The 27,476-nt window shown below is 43.0% G+C and overlaps 1 protein-coding gene across 6 annotated transcripts in view; it reads left to right on the forward strand.

The window, feature by feature from the left end:
* The window catches only part of PDE5A (phosphodiesterase 5A), a 109,511-nt gene that overhangs the window by 19,803 nt on the left and 62,232 nt on the right, over window positions 1-27,476 (forward strand). For all 6 annotated transcript variants that reach the window (XM_019744519.2, XM_019744515.2, XM_019744520.2 and 3 more), the window contains 2 exons: window positions 6,395-6,484; window positions 26,344-26,415. In XM_019744519.2, the coding sequence (XP_019600078.2) occupies window positions 6,395-6,484; window positions 26,344-26,415 (162 nt within the window). The remainder of the gene's footprint in view (window positions 1-6,394; window positions 6,485-26,343; window positions 26,416-27,476) is intronic.

The raw sequence follows: 27,476 nt of genomic DNA on the forward strand, positions 1-27,476 counted from the left end.
GAAAGATCTGATATTCCACTTCTGCTACAATACAGGTCTTTAATTACGAACTTAAAGATTATACAATATAATTCTTAAAATTTCCTACTTAAGATGATCCTTTTATTAATAAAATTAAGGTTTTAAACAGAGTATCTTAATGGAATGACACGCTGTGTGTTTAGAAATATTTCCTGGCACGTTGAGAGAATGGTTGTTGTAGGTACTTGCCATGTAGTGTACTAAACTTTAAAGGTCCGTGGTCATCCCAGCTGACAGCTCCTCTGTGTCATTCGAGGTTCATAGCCTTTTTACTCACCCCTGCATCTCTGGTGCCTAATACAGTGCCTGGCGCATAGTCAAGTCTGAACAAATATGGAATCAGCAAAAATTATAGTAGATTAAGATAGAGAAGAGCAGAGAAAGCAGATCATAAGAAATGACGAGGACAGTGTGGTGGGTTGAGGGGAGCAGGAGATGACAGCTGGTTGGCCAGACGGAGAGGGAGCAAGGCTTGATAATGGACCCCGGACAGTGGATAAGATTGGAATACACTGAGTTGGGTGTATGGTGAGATGGAGATGTAAAGAAAAGTTTAAAGAAGAGACAGGGGCGTTGGACCATGGGGCATGCGTATGGAAGCATGTGGGTCCTAGTCGCTCAGACATTGGGGGCCTGTGGGAGCAGGGCCTGCAGAGGGCTGGGGTCTTGAGTGCCAGGCTGAGGCGTATGAATGTGGTCCAGAGCCAGGAGGTGGAACTGAAGATGGTCTCAAAGGGGGACCAGTGGGGTTCAGACTGTGCTTTCGAAAGATGAATTTCATGATGGTCATTAAATGAATTAGAGGGGAAAATACTAGAAGCTGGGAGGATAGATGATTTTAATAGTATAAGGAAGTGAAGATCTGACTGGCCTTACGGATGAAAAGGAGGGGATGGATTTCAGATGAAGAAATGGAATGCGCTGGACTTGGCAGCGAAGAGGAGAGAGAAGTGAGGGCAAAGGGGGTTGAAGATGACTCGGGATTTGAAGATGGGTGAATAAATAAATAAATGACAGTCACTGGTGAGGCATCCTGAGGGGGAGATGGGATAGTTCAAGTCCATTAAATCCTGAGATAGTTTTCAGAATCCATCTGTACAAGCGATCTAGTCAATGTTGACTCTTCGCGGAGCTGTCTCCATGACCTCTTTGAGCTCTGTAGTGACATCACACCATCGCTGACCCCATGGGGTGTTAAGCAGTTAAGGACACTGCTGAAGGCTCGCTGCCAAATTTGCAGAATCCCCTTCCTGTCTTAGGTGACGGCTGGGTTTCCGCTTGTCAGCAGCCCTGCCATTCCGAGTACAGTGGGACCGTAAATATGCTTCAGCTAAGAATGCCTTCCTTTGTCCGCGTGGCCCAAGTTCCTCCAGCCCTGAGGAGTCCTTCCCTCAGATGCTTTGTGTTTAATCTGCTTACCATCTTCAAGGGTGTGACAATGCAGTTTTTGTTTTGCACTTGGTAATGGTTTAAGTCTTGCCCTGCTGTGTACCAGAGGCCCATGTCCTTGATGTTGGATGCTCCCAGGTGAAGTATCTGAGCCCACGACCCCGTCACCCTTGGTGCCCCTCACCTGTGGGTTTAGTGGCCTTGCGGAAGTAACTCGTGTCCCGGGAATCTAGTAGAAATTGTGGGATTGGTCTGTGACGTATAATCTATATTGGTATTAGCAGTGGAAGTCAGCCCCACCAATAATTTGACTAAACTTAATTACCACCTCATAGCCTTTTGTGAAAGTAGTCATAATATGAAAACACATCCTCATGTTTTCTGAGTCCTAGCTCCTCAAATATGCATCTGTAAAAATGACACATCTTAAACTTATTTGAGTACAGAACACTTTCAAGGTGTATTATGTAGCCTTGGAAAACCAAAGTGGCTGTGGAATGTAATGGTGCTCAGATTGAAGCTAAGAGTAAAAAAATAGTCTCGCAGGTAAATTAATTGTAAGAAACAGTCACCATTTGATTTGCTACTTAAAACTTTGTAACAGAATGATATAAATTGGAAAAGTCAACTATTTTATTGTAACAAGATAACACATTCATATGTTTGAAAGACAAGGCCTACAACTTAGACCAGTGATGCTCAGTGAGATCACAGACCCCACGAAGGGGTTACTTGGTAAGTGCTGCCCACGTACTGACATTCAGTCACACATCATCTCCTGAGTCAGCAGCTTTCTTGAATGTGGCACAGGATTTATTGATAAGATATTAACACATAATGACCAGAACAGCAATATAAATGTGTTTGGTGTTTTCCTTCTATATGAAAATTAGATATGACCCAATATTTGGATTGGGTTGTATGTTAGTCAGTGTTCTTCAGAGAAACATAACCAATAGCAGATATATATGTCTATATGGATTATCTATAGATATATCAGAAGAGGTTTATTATAGGAATTAGCTCACTTGGTTATGGAGGCCAAGAATTGCCTGCCATCTGCGAGCTGAAGAGCCAGGAAAGCTAGTGATGTAATCCACAGTCTATAGGCCTGAGACTCGAGGCCCACTTGTGCAAGTCTCGTCAGGGTCTGAATCTGAAAGCCTGAGAGCCAGGAGCTCTGAGAGATGGCAGGAGGGCAGGAGAAGATGGATGTCACAGCTCAGGCAGAGAGCGAATTCGCCCTCCTCTGCCTTTCTGTTCTCTTCAGGCTCTCAGCGGATCAGACGCTGCCCACTCACTGGTGTGGATCTGCGTCACTCAGCCCATAGACACACCCAGAAATAGTGTTTGACCAGCTGTCTGAGCATCCCTGAGCCCAGCCAAGTTGACACGTAGAATTGATGAGCACAGATTGCCTGGCACCCCTCGTCCCATGTCCTGTGGAAGCCGTGAGCCTCCCTAAGATTTCCTGTGCCAAAAGGTTTGCGTTGTCAACGCACCCCTCTGTCTCCCAAGTCAACTGGAACATAATACTGGGACTCTTCTGTCCCCACAGGACAGCCACTCCACATGCGCCTTGGCAGGTCTCAGGGAAGGGTGGGTGGCACTGCCGCTCCTGGAGCCTTCGTGGAGGAGCTGCTATGCCCCCACCCCCACTCCATGCCGCCATTTTCATTCTTTCTGCAGTTAAATAAATCTTCACCATCTCTCACCCTGCAGGTCTCACTGTCTATGTCAAGTATTGATCCAGGTATTTTCCTAAAGAAATATGAGCTCTCTCAAATGTATTTCTGATGAATAAAATTATTTCCAAAATGAATTTTAGAAGAAAGAAATAACACTCGTGACTGATTTAATTTTGATAAGTTTGCCAACCCGTCATGATATAATTGTGCACCAGGGAATGCCGTTTGGGAACTGCTGTGTCTGTCTTTGTTCAGTGTTCTAATTATCTTTAGGCACTGTCTTAAAAATGCCACTCTGGGGAAGAAAACCATCCTATAATTTGGCAAGTTTACCCTGTTGTTTTTTTGTGTGTGTTGTTGTTTTCTGTTATTTTTATATCATTTCAAACTTACAGAAAAATTGCACGACCCATATAAGAAGCTTCCATGTACCCGTTACCCAGATTCTCCAGTTGTTTATGTTTTGCCCCGTTTTCTTTATAATTTTCTCTCTTTTTCTATACATAAGGCATATAAGTACTATATGCATATTATTTTTCTGAACTATTTAATAAGTTGGAGGTATTTTTACTAAGTATTTCAGTGTATATTTTCCAACAAGCACGTTGTCTTCTACTATTTTAATTTATCAAAATCAGGAAATTTTATAGTATAACACATTACTGTTATCTCACAGTGTGTAGTCAAATTTGGTCAATTGTCCCATTAATGTCTTTTATAGTTATTTTTTCCCTCTGATGAGAGATCTAATCCCAGATCACATCTGGCACATATTTATGATATCTCGTTAGTCTCCTTTAAATGTGGAATAGTTTCTCAGTGTTTATCCTTCTTGACATGTATTTTAGAAGAATACAGGCTGGTTATTTTGTAGCGTGGCCTTCCTCAGTAGATTCCATCTAGGGCACGGTCCTTACTCTCAAGGCCTGGCCTCCCTGTGTCTCAGCTGAACGCTCGAGGTGCCAGTGAGGTCTCCCTGGCTGGGCTGGAGCCACACTGCCTCTGACCCTCCCCCTGACTGCTGTTACCATCCCGCTTCCGCCTTCCACAGCCATCTTGCCAGTGCTCTTAGCGTCTTGCTCTGTGCATGTCTGAACGGAATAGTCACTGAGTTTTCTGCCACTCGTCCTTTACATCCCTCTCCCCAACACCCAGCAGGGCCTTGCAAATCCCAGCCACTCTGGGAGCCCCGAATTCTTCTCAGTTCTCCTTGGCACTGTTGCCCCACTTGGGTACCGCCCGCCTTCTCCCCAGCAGGAGCGTGCCCGTGAGAAGAAAGACAGAGTAGTGCACATACATTTCCCGCCTTTGGGGTCTGTGCTGTAGTTGTCTCAGGCATTTGATCTAGTCTTCTGTTTTCAGCAGAAGGGCAAGTTGGGGCCAGCTGCTTTGTTGCGACAAGGGGACATCCAAGTTTTACGTTTTTTACACTGGCACGTCCTCATACAGGAAAAGGAATAATCACAATCATAGCAGTGCTGCATTTTCCCTTCTGCGTATCCTGGACCTCGAGGGGTTCTCTGTGCCCGTTGCCTTTGCACTGACTGCATCGTTAAGGGAAAATTCTGTGAGAGGCCAAGATTCCCCTACAGTGAATCTGAAGTGTGCATTAGTCCCACCTCCTTCAATGAAGACTGAAATCCAGGGCCGCTGCTGGCTTTCACTCTGGTATGCACCCAAAGCTGCGAAAGCCCTGCTAACTTCAGTTTGTCAGCTCCATTGCCTGGATTAGATAGCTGGGTGTAATCCTCTTCTTTATAAATTGGTCTTGTAATTAAAATGTGCATTAACAAAATAATTGCCGAGGATGCATTTTTATTTTTCATTTGATATTAGCTTGTAGAATAATTCACTATATAAGTTAATAATGTTTTACTTCTTTAATTCATCAATATCAGTATCCTGTTTGCTTTCATTAGCTACTTTGCAAGATAGTATGTTATTTGAGAACTATTTCTTAGAAATATTCAGTTAAGGTTTTTTTTGTGTGTGTCTCCATATAACTTTAAGCATATTTGCAGAAAAAGCAAAAATACAGTAGCGTTTACAATATAAAATATTTGTACTGATTTTCCACCATTTTATCACTTTTCTTTTGAGATTGTCTATAATGCCAAGTTTGGTTCTCTTAGGGGAAAATTGGCCTCATTTCTGACCCCAATTGAGTGAATCGAGTGTAATCATTTACTTCATTCACAGCTTTGGCTTTGCACGACTTTAGACTAATTAAAAAAAGAAGAAGAACAAATGACCTTCAAAGATGAGGATTTTCCAGTGTGGCTATTCCATGTTCTCTAAAGGGAATTCCAAATGCAGAGTTTTGAGAGCAGTGGTGCTATTATTAGCTTGTGCATATAACTTCCCATGGCTATTGCTTTGAAAGGAGCAGCACTCATTGAAATATTTATGTTCTGGTATGTTTGTTTCCATCCTAATCTTATCCCATACAATGGTATCTGTCTACTTCCTCTCGTAAGCACCACCCCTGCCTCCCACTTACCAGATATGCTTTAAATGATAAGCTAAAAATGATCACATTTGATAACTATGATGTCATTTGTTAATGAATTCCTTCATTTATTTAACAAATGGCTTTTGAGTTCTTGTACCAGTATTGGGAACACACTAATGAACCAAAAAAAAAGCCCCTCCTGGAGTTTACAGCCTAACTTTAACCCGACCTAAAGTTCGATGGAAAATGGCCTGTATTTAAGATTAAGGAGTGGTTCGCAGTCTGATTGAGGCCATAGGGAAAAGATGAGATTTAAATTCTTATGGACACCTAAGCTAGAAGAACAGAATCCTGAGGAAATACATGAACAGTTATCACAAGGGAAGCAAAGTCAGTACTGGAATGGTCGTTTCGGAGGTAAGAGGTTTTACAAGAAAAGTTTCTGAGCAGAGATGCTTTTCTTCTGGGTGGCACAGAAGAATCGAGCAGTGAGATGGGAGCAGGCAACCTGTATTACAGAGGTGGAGAGTTGCCACTTTGCCCCGAATTCAAGTAAGGCTGTGGAAACCTGTTAGTATTTTGAATTCCCTTTACTTCTGGACATTTGTTTGAGTCTGTATTTTTTTTCAGTTTGCATAAACCCCAGCTTCTAAAAACTCTTAAATTTATTTTTGTCAAAGATGATATGTACTTACATGACTTGCTGCCTTTTACAACAATAAAATTGTCATTCAGAGCAACAAGGTAAGTCAAAGGTTAGATTTCTCTCATCTTATAAATCAGAAAAATCAAATCAGTCTTTGAACGGGTCAGTCATGAAATTGAATTTCTTTTTCCTTACTAGGATCCTCGATTCAATGCAGAAGTTGACCAAATTACAGGCTACAGGACACAAAGTATTCTTTGTATGCCAATTAAGAATCATAGGGAAGAGGTAAGCCAATTTTCCATTTTATAAAAGGTCATTTGGCAACATTTTAAAAAAATAATTACTTTGCACACCTATGAAATGATACTACAGTGACAAGTTAACTATAAAGTGCTCGGATGTTCTACTTAATATATATATATATATCTCAGACTTTAGTTATAGGGTTGAATACTGATAGAGACTTTACTGTGACTTAGAAATTAATTTCAGACATTTCATTTCCTTATGCCCCCATTCCCCGTAGGACCTTATTCTATCCGAGATATGTAATTGTGGTTGTGGTTCTTATCAATTTATTTCACATTATATTTTAAGTGCCTGAATAAGGCTCCTTCATAAATGGTTCTCCAATTGCAATGATCATTACCTGATTTTTCTTTATTTTCGGATTCAAAAAGAGGTTTTGAAAAAACGGAAATTGTAGCTAATCCCAAGTAAATTTCATTGTACAGATATGATGAGCAAATGAAAATATCTTGGTTTATACTTCACCTAATTAGAAGCTTTGGATTCTATTAGTACTGAATTCCCTTTTCATTTTATACTTATTTGAGGGGGAAAAAGTTAATAAATTAGCAATTTAACTGAATGTTTCAACTGAGTATTCTCAACCCTGGCTGCACATTACAATCAAGTGGGGAACTTCTAAAATATTACCAATTAAATCAGAATATTCTCAGGGCAGAGTCTGGATAGTGGTACATTTTTAAAGCTCCCCAAGTAATTCCAAAGTGTTGCCAGGGTTGAAAATCACTATTTGAAGTGAAAATAAATAGATTGAAAGAGCTCACATTAGTGCTTATTAACCTTAGCCGCAGGTTACAGTCACTTGGGGAGCATTTAGAAAGTCGGACGCCCAGGCTTCACCTTAAATGGACTCGCTGGGGTTGGGACCCAGGCGTCAGGATGTGAAAACTCCCTGGCGATTATAATGTGTGGATAAGCTTGAGAACCACCGCCAAGTGTTCTAGCCACACTTTGATGCTTCTACTTGATTATATTCAAATTCTGACGTCTTTCCTTTCTCTTCTCCATCTGGTCCATTACCAAGTGCCACTGATTGTTTTCCATTGGAGTGTTTCTCATTTTAGTGCCTTTCTTTGCATTCTTGCTGCCTGCATTGTAATTCAGATCTCAAAATAATGCCTGAATTTGTAAAATATTCTTGTAAGAGGTTTCTATGCTTGTAGTCACTTTCCCTTCCGTCCACCCTGCATAGGCCCTGGGAATTTTCCCAAAACACGGCTTTCTAAATCCGCGCTCCTAAAATGTTAACAGGCATCTGAGTCACGTGGGGATTTCGTTAAAATGCGGATTCTGAATTCAGTAGGTCTGGGTGGGACCAGAGAGCCTTTCTAACAGGTACCAAGTTGATGCCAACGTCCTGGTCTGTAGGTCACATTTGAGTAACAGGATCCTCAGTCAGTCACTTCTCACTAGTCTAATAAGTTCTCAGTGACGTAGAGTTGCTACACGCTTTCTTAAGAGGGGACTTACAGCCTCAGTTACTAAAAACATGAATATGAGATTGATTAATTAATTATGTGAATGAGTAAATAAAATGGAAAAGGCCATGCATGAACTAATAATGATAATGTTTTTGGGTTGCCAAATACAGCAAATGAAAAACATGTCCCGTGCAATATTTGGGACATAGTTATACTACAAAAGTATTTGTTGTTCATCTGAAAATAAATTTGACTGGACATCCGCTATTTTATCAGGAAGCCCTAGTTATGGAGACAGTTTTCAGCTTTCACTTGTTACGTATGCCTTAAAATCTTGGCCCCAAACCAACTTTGTACTGGCCAGGAGACTCAGCCCAAGTCATGCTCTGATTAAACCTCTCTTTTTAAATAATGCAAACGATCTCTCCAAGAGTGGGGGTTGAGGTGACCCTTTGAGAATGTGCACGAGAGTCACCAGGGAAATGAGTGGACGGCCCTTCTGGGAGAGAGCGTCCTCAGGAGTCACGTGTTCTCTCTGGATGAGGACCTGTGGGGATGATTTAGAAACAGCAGCAGAAAACCCAGCTGTGTTGAGGCATAACTTACATACAATACAATTCACCCATTTTAAGTAGACAACGTGATGAGTTTTGACAAATGTGTATGTAGTCATGTAACCACCAGTATAATCAAGATATAGAACATTTGTCACCTTGGATATTTCCCTGTACGCTTCGAAAATGGTCTCCTCTGGCTCTCTCAACCCCCAGCCCCTGACACTCAGCAGTCTGTTTTTGTCACTGTTGTTTTGCCTTTTCCAGGATGTCATATGAATGGAATCCTCCAGTATGTCATCTTGTATATCTGGCTTTCACTTAGCATAACGTTGCTGCATGTGTCAGTACTTTGTTCCCTTCTGTTGCTGAGTGACTTATTCCATGGGATGGATATACCACAATTTGATCATCCCATCCTCAGTTGATAGACATTTGAGTTGTTTCCAGTTTTTCTATTGTGAAAAGAGCCACTGTCGATGTTTGCACACAGGTCACTCTAAGCACATAGTGTTCTCATTTCTCTTGGGTAAATAGGCTTGTCCCTTGAGCAAGCAATACGGGGTTAGGGACGCTGACCCCACACAGTTGAAAATCCACGTATAACTTTTGACTCCCTACAAACCTAACTACTAATAGCCTACTGTTGACCTGAAGGAAGTCTTACAGATAACATAAACAGTCCATTAACACATATTTTGTATGTTATATATAGTACATACTGTATCCTTACAATAAAGTAAGCTAGAGAAAAGAAAATGTTATTGAGAAAATTATAACGTTCATCTGCAAGTTTTTTCAAATTGTCACAAATCTCCAAAATTTTCTCCAATACATTTATTGAAAACAATCCACATATAAGTAGTTCAAACCGGTGTTGTTCTGGGAGTGGGGATTGCTAGGTCACATGGTAGGTGTATGTTTAATTTTATAAAAAAGGTTCAAGCTCTTTCTGGAAATGGCTGTACCACGTGCACTCTTACCAGCAACTTGAGAGTCCCGTTGCTTCACATCCTTGCCAACACTTGGAATTATCAGTTCTTAAAATTTTAGCCATTGTAGTGGAGATGATTTAAATTTGGTTACATGAATATATAACCCCACTCTCAGCCAAGGGCCATCTGCTCACTTAGAGATCTGATTAAAGTGGGGTCAGCCACAGGTCCCCAGATTGTGATTGTCCAAAGCCCTCCCTGAGGGTCCTCAAGTTTGTCTGCCCCACGCTCCCACATCCTCTCTGCTGTCTCTGTTTTGCCCTGGGATGACTTGGTATGAAGCCTGCGCTCTTCACTGGTTTCTGCATTCATTCATTCACACCAAGCGTTTCGTGAGATAAGAAACCATCAGTAACTTCACTGGAGACTCGGAACTTTTACTGAAGGGAGGATTTCCACACTCAGCTTTTAAACATCTCGCTGACCCTCCTCATTCTCTTTCCAGTCCCCCTGCTCCCTCTCTACCCATAGTGACACCACCCAGTTAGAAATTATTTCCTGTGAGAATTATTTCTTGAAAGAAAAGGAACGAAGACAAATAGTCGGAAGACATATTCTCAGCATGGCTGTTGCAGTATAAAAAAATAATTGGCTGACCAAGAAGCAAGGCCTCTAAGAAGATGCAATATATGCCTTCCAGAGTTATCTTTAAATTTATAGCTGCATAAACACTCAGGGCAGTGTTTGCCTTTATGTACACACGAAAGTACTCTTTCACCAAGCTTTTGAAGTTAAAATGGAGGGTCGCTGTAAGGCTTCTGGGAGTAACGGTTACGGTTTTGGCTCTGGGCTTGCGTCCTATTTTTACCACTTTCTTGGTATTGGCTAATAATTCCTTTGCTCTTCAGTTTTCTCATCTGCAAAATGGAGCTTATAAAAGGATTTAGCTCTGAGGGTTGTGAAGATTAATGCATTTGTGCAAGCAAAGGGCTTAACATCGTTCCTGGCACACTGGAAGTGACCAGTAAATGTCAGCTGGTATGTTTTAAAAGGAGACAGAACTAACAGAGCTTTTAAGAGAGACAAGAAATGATAAATTTGTATGAACAGGTCATCGGCCACAGACTGATCAGCCAGCTGGGGTCACAAAATAACCAGCACAGTTCCCAACTTAACTGGTCTGTGACCCTCTGACAAACTTGACAGAAAAATGCTTTCACTGTTTTAACGCATAAATGTGTCAAAATGAATTTGGTGTCTTCTCTGTGTTAGTCCAACTGTACTGAGTAAGCCCACACTGACGACAACGAGTTACCAAGGAACCTACAATGAAATGTGCGTATTCACTGCTTACTGATTGTTTACAAGACACCCTGGTACCTTGGAGTGACCCTGGTTTCTTACGGCATAGGTACCAACTCTGAAAAGCTCCTTGAATGGAGCAGTTGTATACTGAATACAAGAGCCTGAACTGTCACAGTCCAGAAAATTCAGGAAGATTTTTAAGATTCAGTAAAATACATAATCTTATTTGCCTGTTCTGCTTGTGCAGTTTTTCAGGAGTTCTTTTCATTAATGTTACGATCTTAAGTGTGGTAGATATAGCAATATCTTTTTCAGAAGTCAGGATCATAGATAGTCCTAAACTTCTGTGACAGAAATTTTTTTTTTTTAAATTGTACAGTATAAGTTTGTGCAATTTTCCCCTCTCCCTACTTCCTTCTAAGAGAATGGGGTTAACGGAGAAAGTGGCGCGGGGAGGGGGGAAACCTGGAGAAGCTTGAGAAGGCTAACAGGATTTGTTTTGGAAAAATCAAAGAGCTATTGGTGAGAGAAAATGAAGAGAAAAAGACAAGAGGTCCAGGGGAGAGGAGAGCTGGCCCCGCTGTGTTTGAAGGGGGGTGAGGACTGGGCAGTGACTGCTGGTTCTGTGGGACCTGTCCTCGGGCCTGGCATGTACTAATTCACTTAGTCTTCAGCACAACCATAGGAGGGAATGAGTATTTATCCCCACTTTACATGTGAGGAAACAGATGTGGAGCATTTGGGGAACTCACCTGAAGTCACACAACTGAAAACTGGCGAAGCTGAGGTTCACACCTTGAGCAATGTGACTACAGGTCATGATGTGGGAAAGAGGGGTTCTCTGTGGATGGTGACCTACTCCACTCCTGACGTGTCTAATGGGGTTCCTTGCGGGAGCGGGGCGTGACGGCGGAAACGAGGACACCTGCTGTGCTGTGCTCTGCCAGCTCTTCAGAATTAAATGTGTAAACCATTCTGCACACAGACGCTTTTTAAAATGAAAAAAAAAAAAAAAAAAAAGTGAGAGGGCAAGAGGGATCAGAGTCACATCCTCTGTGATGTCCCCAGAGGAATCCATCCAGTGAACAAGAGGAAGTTCTTACCAGGGATAAAAGAGTTACAGGAGCGGGTGTGTGTGCTATAAATCTGGGCCAGTGTGCTCGGGGGAAGAACCATGACACACTCGCGAGCTTAATGAGAAAAAATTTGCAGCAAGTGTGTGACTTTAGGACTGCTGTTAAATGTCCTTCCTACTTAATGCTGGATTGTTTGGACGTGGGCACTTGGGGCAGGTTTTGCTTTTGTCACTTGCATTAGTTATTTGTGTAACCAGACAGTTCTTTTATGTTCAGTAAAGAAGCGCAGGGAAAACCAGCTCTTTCCCTAGCTCAGATGACCTATTTCTGAAATGCCCTCCCTGAAGCATTGCTCATTAGGACTCGGAAGAAATGAGTGTCCTTTTTTATTTATATGGGCTACACCGATTCAGTGAAGGCAGTGAACATTTCTTATTGATCTGAGCTGCATATTGTATCCGGTGATGTCTTCCAGGCCGGGCTGACACACCTGTTTGGTCTTGGTTGAATGTCAACTCCAGCTATTAAGTAGAAATCTAATTTGGAATCAGAGATCTTTTCTTCCTTCTCTATTTTTATTTTAGCATTTTGATTTTATTTTATTATACTTGATGATATAGTTCTTTGGTGCAAATATAACAGGATTTATGATAAAATTTTTTACAATGTAATAAAGGATCATTTTAGTTAAATATCTAATTATTTATATCTTCCTTTAAAACCCCGAAAATTGTCAAAAAATATCAGCTCATGTTTGTATTTTTGTGAGATAAATACTTGGATGAATCAAAGAGATTTAATGCCTGCCGGAAATCACAAAATAAAGCATTAATGAAATAATGTGTAATTCCAGCTGTGAGATACAAGAGAAAACGTATTCTAGAATTTAAGCTACATGACTTTATCTGCTCTTTTTAAAATACTCTCATTCTCCATCCTCTCCCCCTCCCTCAAATTACCTTGTTTGGATAAGTAATTATTGAATCACCGGGCTATGTAGAGCGCTGGTCTTGGCAGTGAGGCTATGAAAAACTCTGAGCAAAGAAGATACTCGCTTTGAAATCGTTTTCAATTGCAGATGTAGGTCTTTTACACCAAAAATTCAAGAGCAATACAAGGTAACAAGATGCACGTTAAATCAGTTCAATATTCAGCACACAAGGGCTGTGGATTTGGGGAGCTGGAGAAATCACAGAGGAAGGACGAAAGCTGTGGTTTTGCGCAGCAGGGCCCTGCTGTGTTTACCCCACAGCCTGAGAGACACAGCAGGGACCGGCCTCCGTGAGCGGGGACAGCGGGTGGATGCTGGCCTGTGATCGAGCTCACGCTCACGGAACCGCTGGGGCCTTCCTTAAATTTGACAAGTAAGCTTGGAACAGATAAATGTTACTTACGGCTTTATATATAACCCTTCAGTTCTAGGTCGGACTAGATGAAATCGTAGCCACAGAAATTAGCAGCGTTTGCTCGCAGACTGTCACTTGATCTCGAGCTGTTTTAGTCTTAAAGAATTGGCCAGCTCTAAAGTGTCCATTGCATGTATTCCCCTGTGATAATTTTTCTTGTAGCTTTGTTTTAGAAACAAAACAAAAGTACTTGCAAAATGTCTGCTTGTTCTGGACTGGATGTCACGATGCTGATGATCTTTTCTCTTTCCTTTCCCACATTGCCCTTTAATAATAAACAAGTGTGCTTTACAAAGAAGACAGTAACCGCTTTCCTAAGGGGGAAGAAAAACACAAAACATGTCTTAAGAGCAGCAGATGACAGACGTTGCTAATAGGTTACATCCCTGAGGCTTTGCTTCTGATCCGGGAGAAGAGGGGAGTGAATGAAAGCTTGAGACTGAAGGTTACGTTAATGGTAACCTATATTTACCCCAGTCTTACTGTGATTGCTCAGAAAATTTGGTTCAGACTGAATGCTGTGTTTTACGCAGTGTGAAGTTTATCTTCATCTTTCAGGGCAACCATTTCAGCGCTTGTTGGGATGCACTGCATTTTTAATAGATCATTTAGACATTTAATTTTCAGAAGTTATACACAGGCCCTGAATAATGATATTAGAGGCCTGGAACCAGTTGCAGATCAGCATAAACAATTGCTTTGTATAACATCTGACCCAGAGCCCCATAATGAGACACTTTGATGGACTTTGAGAATTAAATAATTTCCATGCATTCTTGGGGAGGTAAGGGGGTTGTCAATGAAATTGCTGTTCTTAACAGGTACGTGTACAAACATCTGTGTTCATCTACTACGAGCCAAGATTACATAGGTGAAGTGCTTTATAAACTGTTAAACACTCTGTATTTCTTCTTATTAAATCCTCATGTAAACATCCCCACTTGTTTCTCTTCCACTACAGAGTGCAAATTAATATTCCAGGCTTGAGTCAAGAACAAAAGGTGATGATTATCTTATAAAATTTTTGAGTCACTTTTTTTTTTTCGCATCACTTCCTGGCAGTGAAATAGAACGAAAGTGACCCGGTTTAGAATTCCATATCTCTTTGTTTATCACAAATTATATGACAATCATGAGTGCTACCATGTTTCCCCGAAAATAAGGCCTGGTCGGATCAGCTCTGATGTGTCTTTTGGGGCAAAAATTAATATAAGACCCGGTCTTATTTTACTATACTATAAGACTGGGTCTTATCTAATATAACATAAGACCAGGTCTTGTATTAATTTTTGTTCCAAAAGACGCATTAGAGCTGATTGTCAGACTAGGTCTTATTTTCCGGGAAACACGGTATGTTAGTGATCTCTAGCAATCTGACAAATTACCCTAAGCTTAGTGATTTTGAATGACAGACGTTTATCAGGTTCAGGAATTCCGGAGGGCCTGGCAGGCCGGTGGTTCTGGCCCAGGCGCCCTGCAGGGGCCGCACTGGGGATCCGGGCAGGTGTGTGATTCCAGCCCGGGCGTCCCCTTCCGGAGGGCCCAGTCCTTGCTTGTGGGCAGCAGGCCTCAGTTCCTTGCCACATGGGCCTCTCCATCAATAGCTCAGTGTCGTTATCGCGCGGCAGAGAGCGACTAAGGAGGAAGCAGCGGCGCCTGTGTGACCGCGTCTCCAGAGTGGGGCGTCTTCAGTGCACAGTATCCGGCTCCTTGGCGACAGCCATCGAGTCCCGGGGGGCGGGGCATGAGGAGAGGATCGGAGAACGTGCGGAGCTATTTTGAAACCACCAGAAGGACCAAATACACCTTACGGCCTTCTTCTCTTTCCTTCCAAATGGGCAGGTGATACAAGAGGAATTCTGGTTATTCGGTAAAAATATTTAAAAATTATGTCTCCATCTTTCATGTACTGGAAAATTGAGCTTCCCCGAGGCGGCGTGCACTGGGTTTACCAGCAGGCTGTGTGCCCTGTGCCAGCCTGGCCTGCGTGACAGGGAGAGCAGGAAGTGGAGAATTGAAGGAGGCAGAGTGAGGAAGAAGAGGGAGGTGCCTGCTTCTGGGGCTGCGGCAAGTGACTGAGGCACTAAAGGGCTTCCCAAATGTTCTGGTGCAAGTTCTGGTCTCCACGAGGCCTCTGTGTGCACTACGTCCTTTGCTTCTTAGCGTCCACAGGAAGTGCCCACTGCAGTGTCCTCACTGTGTCTCTGCTCTGTTGTTTCTGCTCCCAGCCAAGGGTCAGAAGCAGAGGGACGTGTCCAGTGCTTTGGCACCGTGTCTGCTTGTGAACTGGAAGGAGGGAGAAGCCAGGAAACACTTGCTATTGTTTAAAGGGTTGTGGGGCCACAGCATTAAGGGTGAAGCGCTTTCTTTGTTTAATTTCTCACCCAGGGCCACGTAATTTGACAATTGACGGATTTTGATAATTGCATACTTTCAATATTTGTTCACACATGGAGAAGTACCGTGTCTAAACACAGGGAAGGTGGTAAGGAGGCTTTTGCCATGACCCAGAGTGGAGGTGGACCCAGGCTGAGGCCCAGGGAGCCAGAGGAGTGCGTTTGTTACGTTTCTGTTTGGGAGAGTGAAGGGTTGATTTGATGGAGGAATAAGTAAAAGGAAGGATCTAGAGTACGTTCTCGGGTGTTTAGGTAGGCCACAATAGGGGAGAGTCCCTAAAGTAAAACATGGAACAGAGAGAATTGGTTTGTGGGGATCAGAACAATTAGCTCCTTTTCTGGACGTGTTTTACTGATACTTTCTCCTCTCTCCTCAAACCTCAATGCTGCTTCCCGTCCCCACTTTCAGCTGATGGCCTGGCTTACTAGTTCCATGAAAGCAAAGCCGCTGGAAGAATTCTTCCACAGGAGAACTTCTCCTGTCTCTTTCCCTTGTTCCTGCACCTGACTCCATGTGCTCTGGTTTCCCTTTACTTCTCAGGAGGAACTGTCCACGAAATAGCAAAGGTCAGTCTGGAGCTTATGTACCAGATCTCATCCCATCTCGCCTGCTCACAGACACGGCTCAGTAGCTCCCCCCTCATTTCCAGAATCATCAAGACTTCCGCCTCCATCAGACAGGTTCATCAGCATACAAATTACAGGGTTATTTCTCCCATAAAAAGACAAAAATAAACATCCCCTGGACTGCACACGTCCTTTCACAGGCTGCCCATTGCTCTGCTCACTAGCACAGCAAACCCTGTCCTTGGTTGCGTTTCTATTTCCTCCCATGTCTCTGGAACACCCTCCACCCCATCCTTCACCCTCACCACTCCTGGGGAGGACCCGTGACTTCTGCTGGGCAAGAGCTAGTGATCGTCTCCAGGTCCTCATCTGCCCGGCCTGGCAGGAGCATGTGACATTGGTGGTGGTCCCTCACACGTTCCTTCAGGATAGATGTGCTCACTTGCTTTCCAGGACCTCAGACTGGCCAGTTCCTGCCAGCTGTCTGATTGCCTCTCTGTCTTCTTGGCTGGTGCCCACTTGTCACAACGGTGCTAAAAATGGCCCAGCCCTGGACCCTCGCCTCTGTTCTGGCTACCCCTCTCCCCCTTAGTGATTTTATCTGGACTCATGGCTCTGAAAACCATTCAAAAACTTATACTGGCACTGTACTGTTTCTTCAGTTAGGCTCATATGTTCAGCTCTCACTTGACTGCCATACTATATGTGTCTTCTTTAATATTAATTAGTGGTTGTACCTGAAAAGCCACCAAACAATTATTTTATTATTTTAGTCTTTGAAAGTGCAAATTCTGGACTGGAATAATGCAATAATAAAATCTAAAGTTTCAAACAATGATTTCAAATATGATTAATGACTGTATTATCTGGCACAGCTGCATGGAGAACACGTCTTTTGTGCTGGTAACACCTCCACCTAGGAATTTGCTAGTGAGACAGACAGATGTCTGCATCTCAGCTTTCGTATGTGACTATCTTTTCAGGCTCATCCACTGGGAGGGAAAAGCACTTAGACAAAGTTACAAAGTTATGTTTTGCCTATGAGAACATAATACACTATATTTCTGTGTGAAGGATTTGTTGACTGTCAACAAATGATAAATGCGCACGCACACATCTTTTTTGCCGGGTCTCTTAGGCTAAATGACGTGGGTATGTAGCTTCTCACAACTGTGATGTGGTTAGCTGGACCAGTGAAGGTGCTCTGAACACTTAGTTCATATTCTCTCAGCCCCTTGGATGCCAACTGTAGATTGTAAATAAGATTCAGCCTACTCAGTGTTTCAATGTGTGAAATTTGCCTTTTGCCACTTTGCTGTATTAGTTCCCTTCTGTTTGCATTAGCAGCACATTCCCCACCCCCACCCCCGTAATTGTGAGGCGCTTTATTAGCACAGCATCTTCCAGGCTGTAGAGACGCGGACCTGTCCTAAGTGCAGGCTGTTCTGGAACAAACTTGATGCTGGTTTCACACAGTCCAAGTCCAACAACAGTTTCCAGGGTGAGCCCGTGCTTTGCAGGCCAGCACCTGGCAGAATTCAGGACACCACCCTGAAAACAAATCTTAGTTATTAAATAGATCCAAGGCTCCCAAGTCATTTTTGGCAACATCATGTGTGAAGGTGGGGAAAACAGTGGTAGAATTATTCTGATACACAGTACAGTTTGTACAGTATATATTCAATATGTAGTTTTTGTGTTGTTGGCATTTTGGACTTACACCCGATTAGGCAGAGAGACAGAGTTTGAAAGAAAGAGTTCCGACTTTGTAGCAAAAACGGTTTGGTCTCGCATGCTGGCTTATGGTCATGATTCCTTGCGCAAGTTTCTTCACCTCTCTGTGCCTTAGGTGACTCTGTAAAGTTTCAGCATGAAGTACAAACACACAGGCTGGCCCTGAGACAAGGAATGAGACAGTGGCCACCGCAGAGCTCTTGACATAGTGAAGGTTCAGAAAGCTGTCCTCTTCCCCCTTAGAGTGTTGCAGGGCCAGACAAATGGAGGAATGGGAAGTCAGGTAACCCCATTTGCCCTGGATGCGCCTGGCCACGGGACACAGCAGGCTCCCTTCTGCTGTGTGACCTTTGCCCCTGGTGGCTTCCGAATGCCACCGAAGGAGGCTGCTCACAATGGCTTTGTGCTCCCCGTCTCAGGATGGATCTCTGTGTCCCAAGTGATGCAAAGGCCTAATGAAGACGGTGGCAGGTCTGTGGTTCCAGGTTTGAGACCTTTACCTCCTGCTTACGAGCTGGTGTGGCAGAGAGTTTAGTGTTTGGCAGGGAAGAGGAATGTTTTGTGTGCAAAGGGATAAGAATAAACACTCGGATCAAGAGTTATGCCCAGCATCCCCGTCTGGATGGAACCCAGGCTCAGGTTGGCACCTCTCCCACTGGACATTCCTAGGGCAGGACAGCTACTGACCCTAGCGGCTGGATTTGTCCTGGCCCTGTCTGGGGACATCCATCCTGGCAGCAGCACTGAGCAAAGAGTCAGATCTCAGCCTGCTTCACCGTCACCAAGGCAGCTGGGAGCTGAGCTCACGGACCACCACTTTCATACACCATCAGCAATCACAAATGGACTTTTAAGGCTTTTAAATCCTCTGAAAACCCAGCTAAATTTGACATATGGTGAAATCCACAGATCTGAATGTACACTTGATGAGTTTTGACAAATGTACATACACGTGGGTAGCTATCACCCCAGTGAACACAAGAGCCCTTATCACCCCCCTATCAGTCCCCACCACCCACAGGCAACACTGTTCTGATTTCTGTCACCATCAGTTCATTCTGCTTTTTCCTGAAGAATCTACTTACTTTTGAAACTGCATTACTATGTTTTTTTCCCTGAAAAGTAAGACTTTTTATGTTACATAAGTGGTTCTTGGCTATGAAAACGTGTCATGAGATTTATAATCGAAGTCAAAGAAAACAACTTTCAGTAGTCACTTTGGATTTGTCTTTCTTTCTTAAAATGCTAATTTGGAATTATTCCATTGCTTTTGATGAAAATATGCATTTACAAAATAAGTGTATGTACGGGATTTGAAGACAGCCTCGGATGCGCGGGGAAAGCCTCCTCGTCAGGGTTCCTTTAAAGAATAGTCCTTCAGAGCCTGAGTTTTATACTGGGGCTGGGCTCACTTTTCCCTGGGGGGTAGTGGATCGGAGGGCGTCCAGCTCTGTACATTCTTAAACTACCTATTTCACATTTCTGAACATCAGCCGCCTCTGTGATAGAGGGGCAATAGTAATATCTACCTGAAAAGGCCGTGCCAAGGGTGAAGTGACTTAGCAGATGCAAAGTGCCTGTCACGGACCAGCCCTCCCTTTACCTTGTTAAAATGGCACACTTTTTAGCATCATGACTTTTTTTTTTGTGTGTGTGGGGGGGGCCAGGAATAGATTTATTAGCTATAGTAGAGACACTGGCCGTGGCTCATGTATTTCTGATACCGATTATCTTCAGGGCCCTGCTGTTTGTATCTTGCAACTTGCTAGCGGCTTCTCTTCACTTGGCTGCCTCTTCCTAGCCACACAGGCTGTGGGACTAAACTGAAAAGCATCCACTTCTCCTGTGTTTATACTTGTCCCCCATCCTGGAATATCAATCAACACACTCTTGAGAGAGAGAGAGTAGGTGTAGCGGTGCTTGTACACTGATGGATAAAATGGATCACAACCGAATAAAATCAGTCTTACCAGTCATTTCAGGAAATGCCAAACCTTGATTCTCAAATATGTTAATAAAAGCCAAACAACCCAAAGCAACACGAAAAGGTCAAAATTGGCAAAGATATACACATAGGCAAGACAGAAGAGTTAAACTAAAATAGCCAGTAAAAATTAAAAAGCTGTGCATTGTCTCTAGTAATCCAGAAAATGCAAATTAAAGCAACAGTGAGATACAGGTTTGTGCCCATCAGATTGACACAGACGAAAAGGCCTGACAGTACTGGGTGTGGGTTAGCTGTGAGGTGAACGGGAACTCTTATGCATGGCTGGCAAACTAGAAGTTTCTGTAATCCCTTTAACGGCGTCACAGAGGTGTTCTGTGGGGCACACGTGCGCAGGGAGACCTCTGCAGAAATGATCACTGGGTGTTCGCAATAGCAACAAAAAATTGCATACAACCTGAACATTTGGGGCTCAAATGAACAACATTTGGTATGAAATACAATGGGCCTGGAAAAGAGAAAGTCCAATTCTCTTTTATCTTAATTTAACAAAAAAAAAAAAAAACATCAAGTATTAGCAGTTTGTCGTCTTGGATCAGTGGTTCTCAAAGTGTTTTTTGTCCCTAGACCAACAGCGTTTGGCATCACTTGAGAACTTTTAGTGAAACCCATCCTCAGGCCCCAGCCCAGATCTACTGAATCTAGAACTCTGGTGGTGGGACCAGCAAGCTGTCCCTTTTAACAAGACCTCCCCGCCTCCCATTCTAGGTGACAAAGACATGGGTGTTTACTCTTTTATTCTAGGTGCTTTTCCCTACTTTTAAAATTAAAACAATCTCAGACCTTTTCTTTCTTACTCTCCCAAAGTTGTTCTAGGCAGTCAATTTCATCTCCATAACTAACGGTTTATTAATTAGGAGCATAGACTTCTTACTACCACATAAAGTTCTCGGACGTGGACAGATACTATCAAGGAAAGAGCAGAGGAAAAAATGGGCAGATTTATTAACTTACTCAAATGTGAATTGTCCAGTAAGTACATCACCCTAAAAAAAAAAAAGGAAATTGATCCCTCGGCCACTCCCACAAACACAGACAACAGAAATCTATCTAGTGTTGAGATCTTCAGAACAACGCAAAGTGCCGATTCTATCAGGAGGCATAAGGTGTAAGCTATGTCCTCCGGAAACAAGCCAGCTGGAGACTCAGGGTGTGAGAGGAGAGGGTGAGGTTCAGGACAAAAAGACCCCCTTGTCGGATGTAGAACATATAGGGCTGCCATGCAGGACTTCAGGGGAGTTTGCAGGAAGCTTTTTGGAGACTCGGCCTCCCTAGAGAAAGTGGAAAGTAATATTTCAATGAACAATGTGAACAAAGGTCATAGTATTCTAACTCAAAGGCCACGCAAGCTGTCTTAGTGCAAGTGGGGCGCGGGGAGCCAGGCTTCACTTTTTGTCCTTTGGATGGATGGATGGAGCCGTTAAACAGTTCTGAGTAATGAGATACCTTGTATATGCAAAGCCGTGTCCCCAGAAGATAGAGTTGGCCCAAGCATCAAAGATGGACTGAAATGCAAGGAAACGATGAACAATTAGATGTCAGGGCTTTCCAAGAAAGTGAGAGTTTAGATGGTGAAACAGAAGACACATATGGGGTATAGAAGAGTGAAAAAGGGACAGCAGAATGTAAGAGCAATTCTAATGGGATATATGAGTGTTTTGTTGCTGCTGTAAAAAGTGACCAAAACTTAGTGGCTGAAAGCAACACAAATATACTACCTTACAGTTTTGGAGCTCGGAGTCCAAAATCATTCTCACTGGGCTAAAATCAGTGTTGCGGGGCTGTGCTCCTGTGTAGTTCTCTGGGGAAGACCCCCATCCTCTTCCTTTTCCAGCTCCTATGGCCTGCCCACACCCCGTGGCTTGTGGCCACTTCCACCATCATCAGACCCTGCAGCATACCATCTTCCAGCCTCTGACCTGAGTCTCCTGCCTCCCGCTTTCCCTCCTCTGGATGGCTGTGATGACACTGCCCCCCCCCCAGATGAGTCAGGATGAGCTCCCCATCTCCACATCCCTAACCTAATCACAGCTGCAAAGTCCCTTTTGCTATTTAAGGTGACATATTCACAGGTTCAAGGGATTAAGATGAGGACATGTTTGGGGCCATTATTTTGTCTCCCACGTGGAATGTGTCCATAATTTGATAATTGCCTAGGATTTGGAGGGGAGGTGAAAAGCCTGAGTTGGTCAGGCCTCTCACTTTCAGCTTGCTCATCTGTAAAATGGGGTGGAGAAGGGGGTCAGCAGCTGCGCAGACCCTTACCGCCTAACTCTGACTGGGGGTGGGTTCCAAGCCTGACTCTGACCGGAATGTCCATCCCTAAGGACAGGCGTTTGCGTGTCTTCACTCCTGTGTCTTCACTGTCTAGCACAGTGCCTGGGGTGTAATAGGCACTCCGTAATGACTTGTTGAATACAATATTTGTTGCAGAATGGACGACTCAGCTCAGGAAAAGCTGGAAGAGAGCGCAGGGGAGAAATCTCCGCTGGCTCCTATATACATTAAGTCCTCATTTTCTTGGTGAAGTAAGGTGTTTGGCTCAGGTTACGGGTGGCCTGAAATCCCGTCCTTATGACAGAGACATTCTGCAGGCAGAGAGGGGCCCTAAGATGTGTAGCGCCTGTCCCTTCTCTCCTTGCTTCTGCCCTCATGCAGAGCAGCCCCTGGAGCTGAAAACAGGGGACGTAATGGGATGGATCTAAGGGTCTGGGCAGCTGCTGACCGAGGACGGAACTGCTCGCTGTGGCCGCCATCACTTGCCCCTGAAAGGACCAGCTGTCACATTCCACACCGCTCACCCAGAGAGAGTCCAGTCCTGCCCTTCACATACCAAAAAGAGCTCTGGACCCCGAGAGGACATAATATCCATTTACGCTGTGAAAAGTGCCCTGAAGACAGAAAACAGAGACGCTCCGTGGTGCTTAAAAAAGAAAGTAACATAAAACATTGGTGTTTGAGGGTTCGACAGGTAGCTCGCAAGTGGGTAGAAAGGATTGTGCTTTCTGCGGAAGCTGACATTTTCAGGGGCTTTGCCTCTCAGATACAAGGTCTGACATCCACTTGCCATAAAAGCTGTTTTTGAAAACTGACATTTAAAAACCTGTGGTTAGCAGTTTCTTGGCTTGAAGAAAATGAACTAATGTGTTGAAAGGAACAATCGATGACAGAAGAAAGACTTTATATCAACACAAAGCGAGCAGAGGGTGCTGGTTTTGCTTAGTTAGGATCCTTGAAATTTGGAGAATTGAAGTCTTTTTTGTTGTTTGTTTGTTTTTTGTCTTTACCGTCTTACATGACCTCAGACAAACACTATAACCTTTCTCCAGTTTTCATTTGTTGTTTTTACCAGTGCTATTTTTAAAATGTCGTCATCCATCTGGGAGTGGAGACACTTACATATATTTCATATATTTTTCTGGCCTAATAGTTTCTTAAAAGAACTTCCTATTTTTACAAAAATATATCAGTTATATTTAATTAATCATCTTTTAAACACATTAACCTCTAATATCTAAGTCTATAAAATTATTGGTGAAATAATTAGTTACTAGGAAGGATGAAAACTACATTGTTGAGAACAGTGCCTGCTCAGGACTTACAGTCAAAGAGATGGACAACGGGCCCTAGGATTTCAAGGGAACAGAAGAAAAAGGAGGAGGAATAGGCAGGTTTGAAAAGAGTCAAATAGAAATTGTACAAGTAGAAAATAGTTATTGAAGGACGTGAACACTATTGTGTTGGTTAAAAATTGTGAATAATGACATACTCAGTGTGGTTTCAGTGACATTGTTTTTTTAACCAGACAGAAGTTTTCAGTCCACAGTTAGAAAAAATGTTTACCCTATAAATGTTCCCGAGTATAAAACACACAGTTTGAAACTGAAGTTGAAACTGGGAGAGAGGTTTTAATAGAGGAGCCCTCTCGGGACCACCCCGTGTGGACCGACGAAGCCTCGTTCAGGTGAAGACGGGTGCTGCCGACCCGCTGGGAGCAGGCCGTGCCGTGGGTCTGCTCCTCCAGTAGAGACCGATGCTCTCCTGCCCTCCCCTCCGCCCAGCTCACTTCACAGGGCACGGACTTGGTGAAGGGTATGTGTGGCCTGCACCTGGGACCATCGTGAGCTAACTGGCCCATACCAACTTCCCCTCTCTCGCAAGGGACCCCATAAAATGACCAAAAACAACCAACATTGTCACTTTTACTAGAAAATACATTGTGCGACTGGTTTTCCTCTTTTAAGACTTGGAAAGAAGCTATCATCTCCCTGTCAATTTATGGTGATAGCATGATGGACTGGAATGGTAATACAGTTTGATTACTGTCCATTTCATAAGCAGCTCGCTTTTGTCCCTTTCTGCTTTTGAGTGAGCCGGAACTTTCTCTTTAATTTCTTGCTTAATGCATTGCCTAACACAGTCCAGGTCTAAACTACACATCGGAAAAGTACGTACTTTTCTATACTGTACAAGTATGTGGGAAGGTTTGCATAAAAGTCTCTTTATCTGCTTTAAACTCACCTTCCTTAAAATGAAGATTAAAACTTTAAGTCTTTTATAAAATCATTTATTAAAGACAAATACAACACAAATGTCATCATCTCTCTCACCTCCCTCAGGCCTTCCCTTCTGTGCTCTGAGCAGTCGGTGGGCACCTGTGTCATGAAACTGACCATGCCGTCCTACGTGTGCGTTTGTGCGTGTGAGTCTACACGCCTCCCATTCTTGATTCTGAGCTCCTTCAGGGTCATCTCTGTCCCAGCGTTTCTCACTCCTCAGTACCTAGTAGCACCTCAGTATTTGTTAAGTGGATGAACACCCACTTATAATAACCGAGCTATGCTGGTACCTCTGTGTCTCAGACCGAGTGCCCTCCAAGTAAGCATGCCTCACTCCAATCCAGACATTTTGACCTTAGAAGCCTTTGTAACCATTTGGGTATTGAGATTAGAGCATGTAGAAATCTATTACCATTTGCAAGAGCTACAGAGTATACAACAATAAAGTACAGTTGAATTAAGGACAATAAAAAGGTACAGGATAATTGGCTAATTCTGCTTTTTTTAATTAACATCCCTTGACTCTGTGATGGACAAGGAGGAAGGGTGTTGAGAAGACCGGGCAACTACATCAGACAAGAATGTAGCTGTATTTCTCCGTCCTTGTTCTGCTACCCGAGAGGGGGATTTTATGTCCTTTCCTTGGAGCTAAGGGACGAGAGTGAGCTGAGAAAACAGGGGTGAACCACCCACGCAAAGCGAAGGACTTCACATTCCTAGAGTGGAACCATTTAGGGGCTAGTGGCTTATTCAGCTGAGATTAAATTACAGAAGGAAGGCAAGTGTAGGATTTCTAAGTAGTAAAGAGGAAGCAAAAGTAAGTTGAAGGTGTTTATACGACTAAGATAATAATTCAAACTGAAGTAGGAACTAAACAGGTACGTGAAATACAGCCTCAGGCAGAAAGATAAGACGGTTCTTAAGGTCTTGCTAAGTCTTTTGTGGAAATTTAAGACATATTCCCAGAGTGTAGCTCAGTCTTCTGAAGATATAATTTATCTTTCAGATATCTTCTGATCCATTTAAAGTAAGGCTTAGCCTGTTAATTCCTGTTTTGATTTTTCAATAAAACCTCTTTCTCCCAAAATAAGTCTGTTGAAAGTGAAACAATTTTCTTTTTGTAAAATTAAATTTATTGGGTGACACTGGTTAGTAAAATTACATAGGTTTCAAATGTACAATTCTATAATACATCATCTATATATCACATTGTGTGCTCACCACTCAGAGTCAGTTTTCCTTCCATCACCATATATTTGACCTTCTTTGCCCTCTTCTGCTACCCTCCCCCCCACTTAGAAGGTGAAATAATTTCCAAGGTCAGAAGTTTCAAAAGAAGTTGGATTACGTTCCTACATTAGGAATTATTTTCACCCTAGTGGTCCTCCCGCTTTTTAACATCAGTGATTGGCAGCTGGATCCTATTTCATTTTTAGTAGAAGAGCACTTAGCCTGTTTGAAATATTATGTTTAAAACCAATATAAAATGTTCATTTTGTCATATATTTTATTTGAAATGTGGTTGAAAAAAATTAGTGTTTTTTTTTTTTTTATTGAAAAAACATGAAAAATATTCACTTAAATGTGATTGCCAGTAACTTCTTTCACAGTACAGGGTGAAATCACAGAATCAAATATAGTTTGGGAACCAAAGAAGTTGAGAACACTCAAATTCTTATTAGGAATAAATAGTGTAAACGATGCAGAACTATTTCAAATGCTGAGGGTGTCCCACCCCCCACCCCCCCACCACCCCCACCCTGGTTTTGTAGCTTATTGTTAAAGTACATGTAGAAATTCTTTTGTAAACACACTTTGGTGAATTTATACCAGTAATTTTGGTCAATAAAACGAGCACTTTTCTCTCCTTCTACCAGGTCGTTGGTGTAGCCCAGGCCATCAACAAGAAATCAGGAAATGGTGGGACATTCACTGAAAAAGATGAAAAGGTACCAAAACCTGCGTTTGATGCTATGTCAGTTCCAGGAAATACTTTCTCTGTAGAGTGTACAGACCTCTAGAATTAGCTATTGTGAAATTGTTGATCACAAAACATTGTGGTTTAAAGTGATCAGAAATGGTCAAAAGTGTCCCTTTCCTATGGTAAATACAGTGCTGACCTGACTTTGGAGAAACTGTGATATTTATTCAGTCAGCAGAACCCCCAGCTCCCTCCTCACTGTGCAGCCACGCCTCCCCCAGGGCCGTGTGCATGTTGGGGCCACACCTGCCCCAGGGCCGTGTGCATGTTGGGGCCACGCCTGCCCAAGGGCCGTGTGCATGTTGGGGCCATGCCTGCCCCAGGGCCGTGTGCATGTTGGGGCCGTACAAAGAGTGACATGGTCTTTAAACTCGCTCATTTACCTTTCATCACTGCTATAAAGAAATTCAACCTTGAGTAAAAACCCCTAAAGCACTACTCCCAGTTCAGCATTCCTGGTCAGCTCAAAATTGAAATTGCCTCCTGGTGAAGCAAATTTCAGAGTGTGTTTTAAGCTCTGCACACAGAGGATGGGGCACAGGTATGAATTCAGGCTGGACTATGTGAATTTAGTGTCAGAAAGATGGCAGTCAGCATTGTTTTATTACTCTTCTCACCCAGTTCCAAAGGCCTGCATTCCACATACCACATCAACATGTTTCCATTTAAGGGAGGAAGCCCTTAAACCTGTTTAAAACTTCATTCTGTCAGTAGGTTTTACTACTGCTCTTCTTGAAAATGTAATTATATGTATTTCATGGAACCCACTGCATTCTTCCTATTCAAGCTCATTGCTATTTATTTCACTCTCCTGAAAATCAGTAGGAGCTTTTGGAAGACATTCAAACAATACAGAGTCATTTTTGTCTCCATGCTATAGGCTGTATTGGCACTTGTGTTTGTCCCCATCTTAATTGCTTCAGAACATAGCGAGTACCTTTAAAATCAGTGTAATAAATATCTGGTCTCCTATTCTGTTAATGACACTTGAGAATATTTGTGAGGGGGACATGGTTCTAGCTTGGCTTT

Source organism: Rhinolophus sinicus, linkage group LG07, assembly GCF_036562045.2.
Source record: "Rhinolophus sinicus isolate RSC01 linkage group LG07, ASM3656204v1, whole genome shotgun sequence".
Classification (NCBI taxonomy): Eukaryota; Metazoa; Chordata; class Mammalia; order Chiroptera; family Rhinolophidae; genus Rhinolophus; species Rhinolophus sinicus.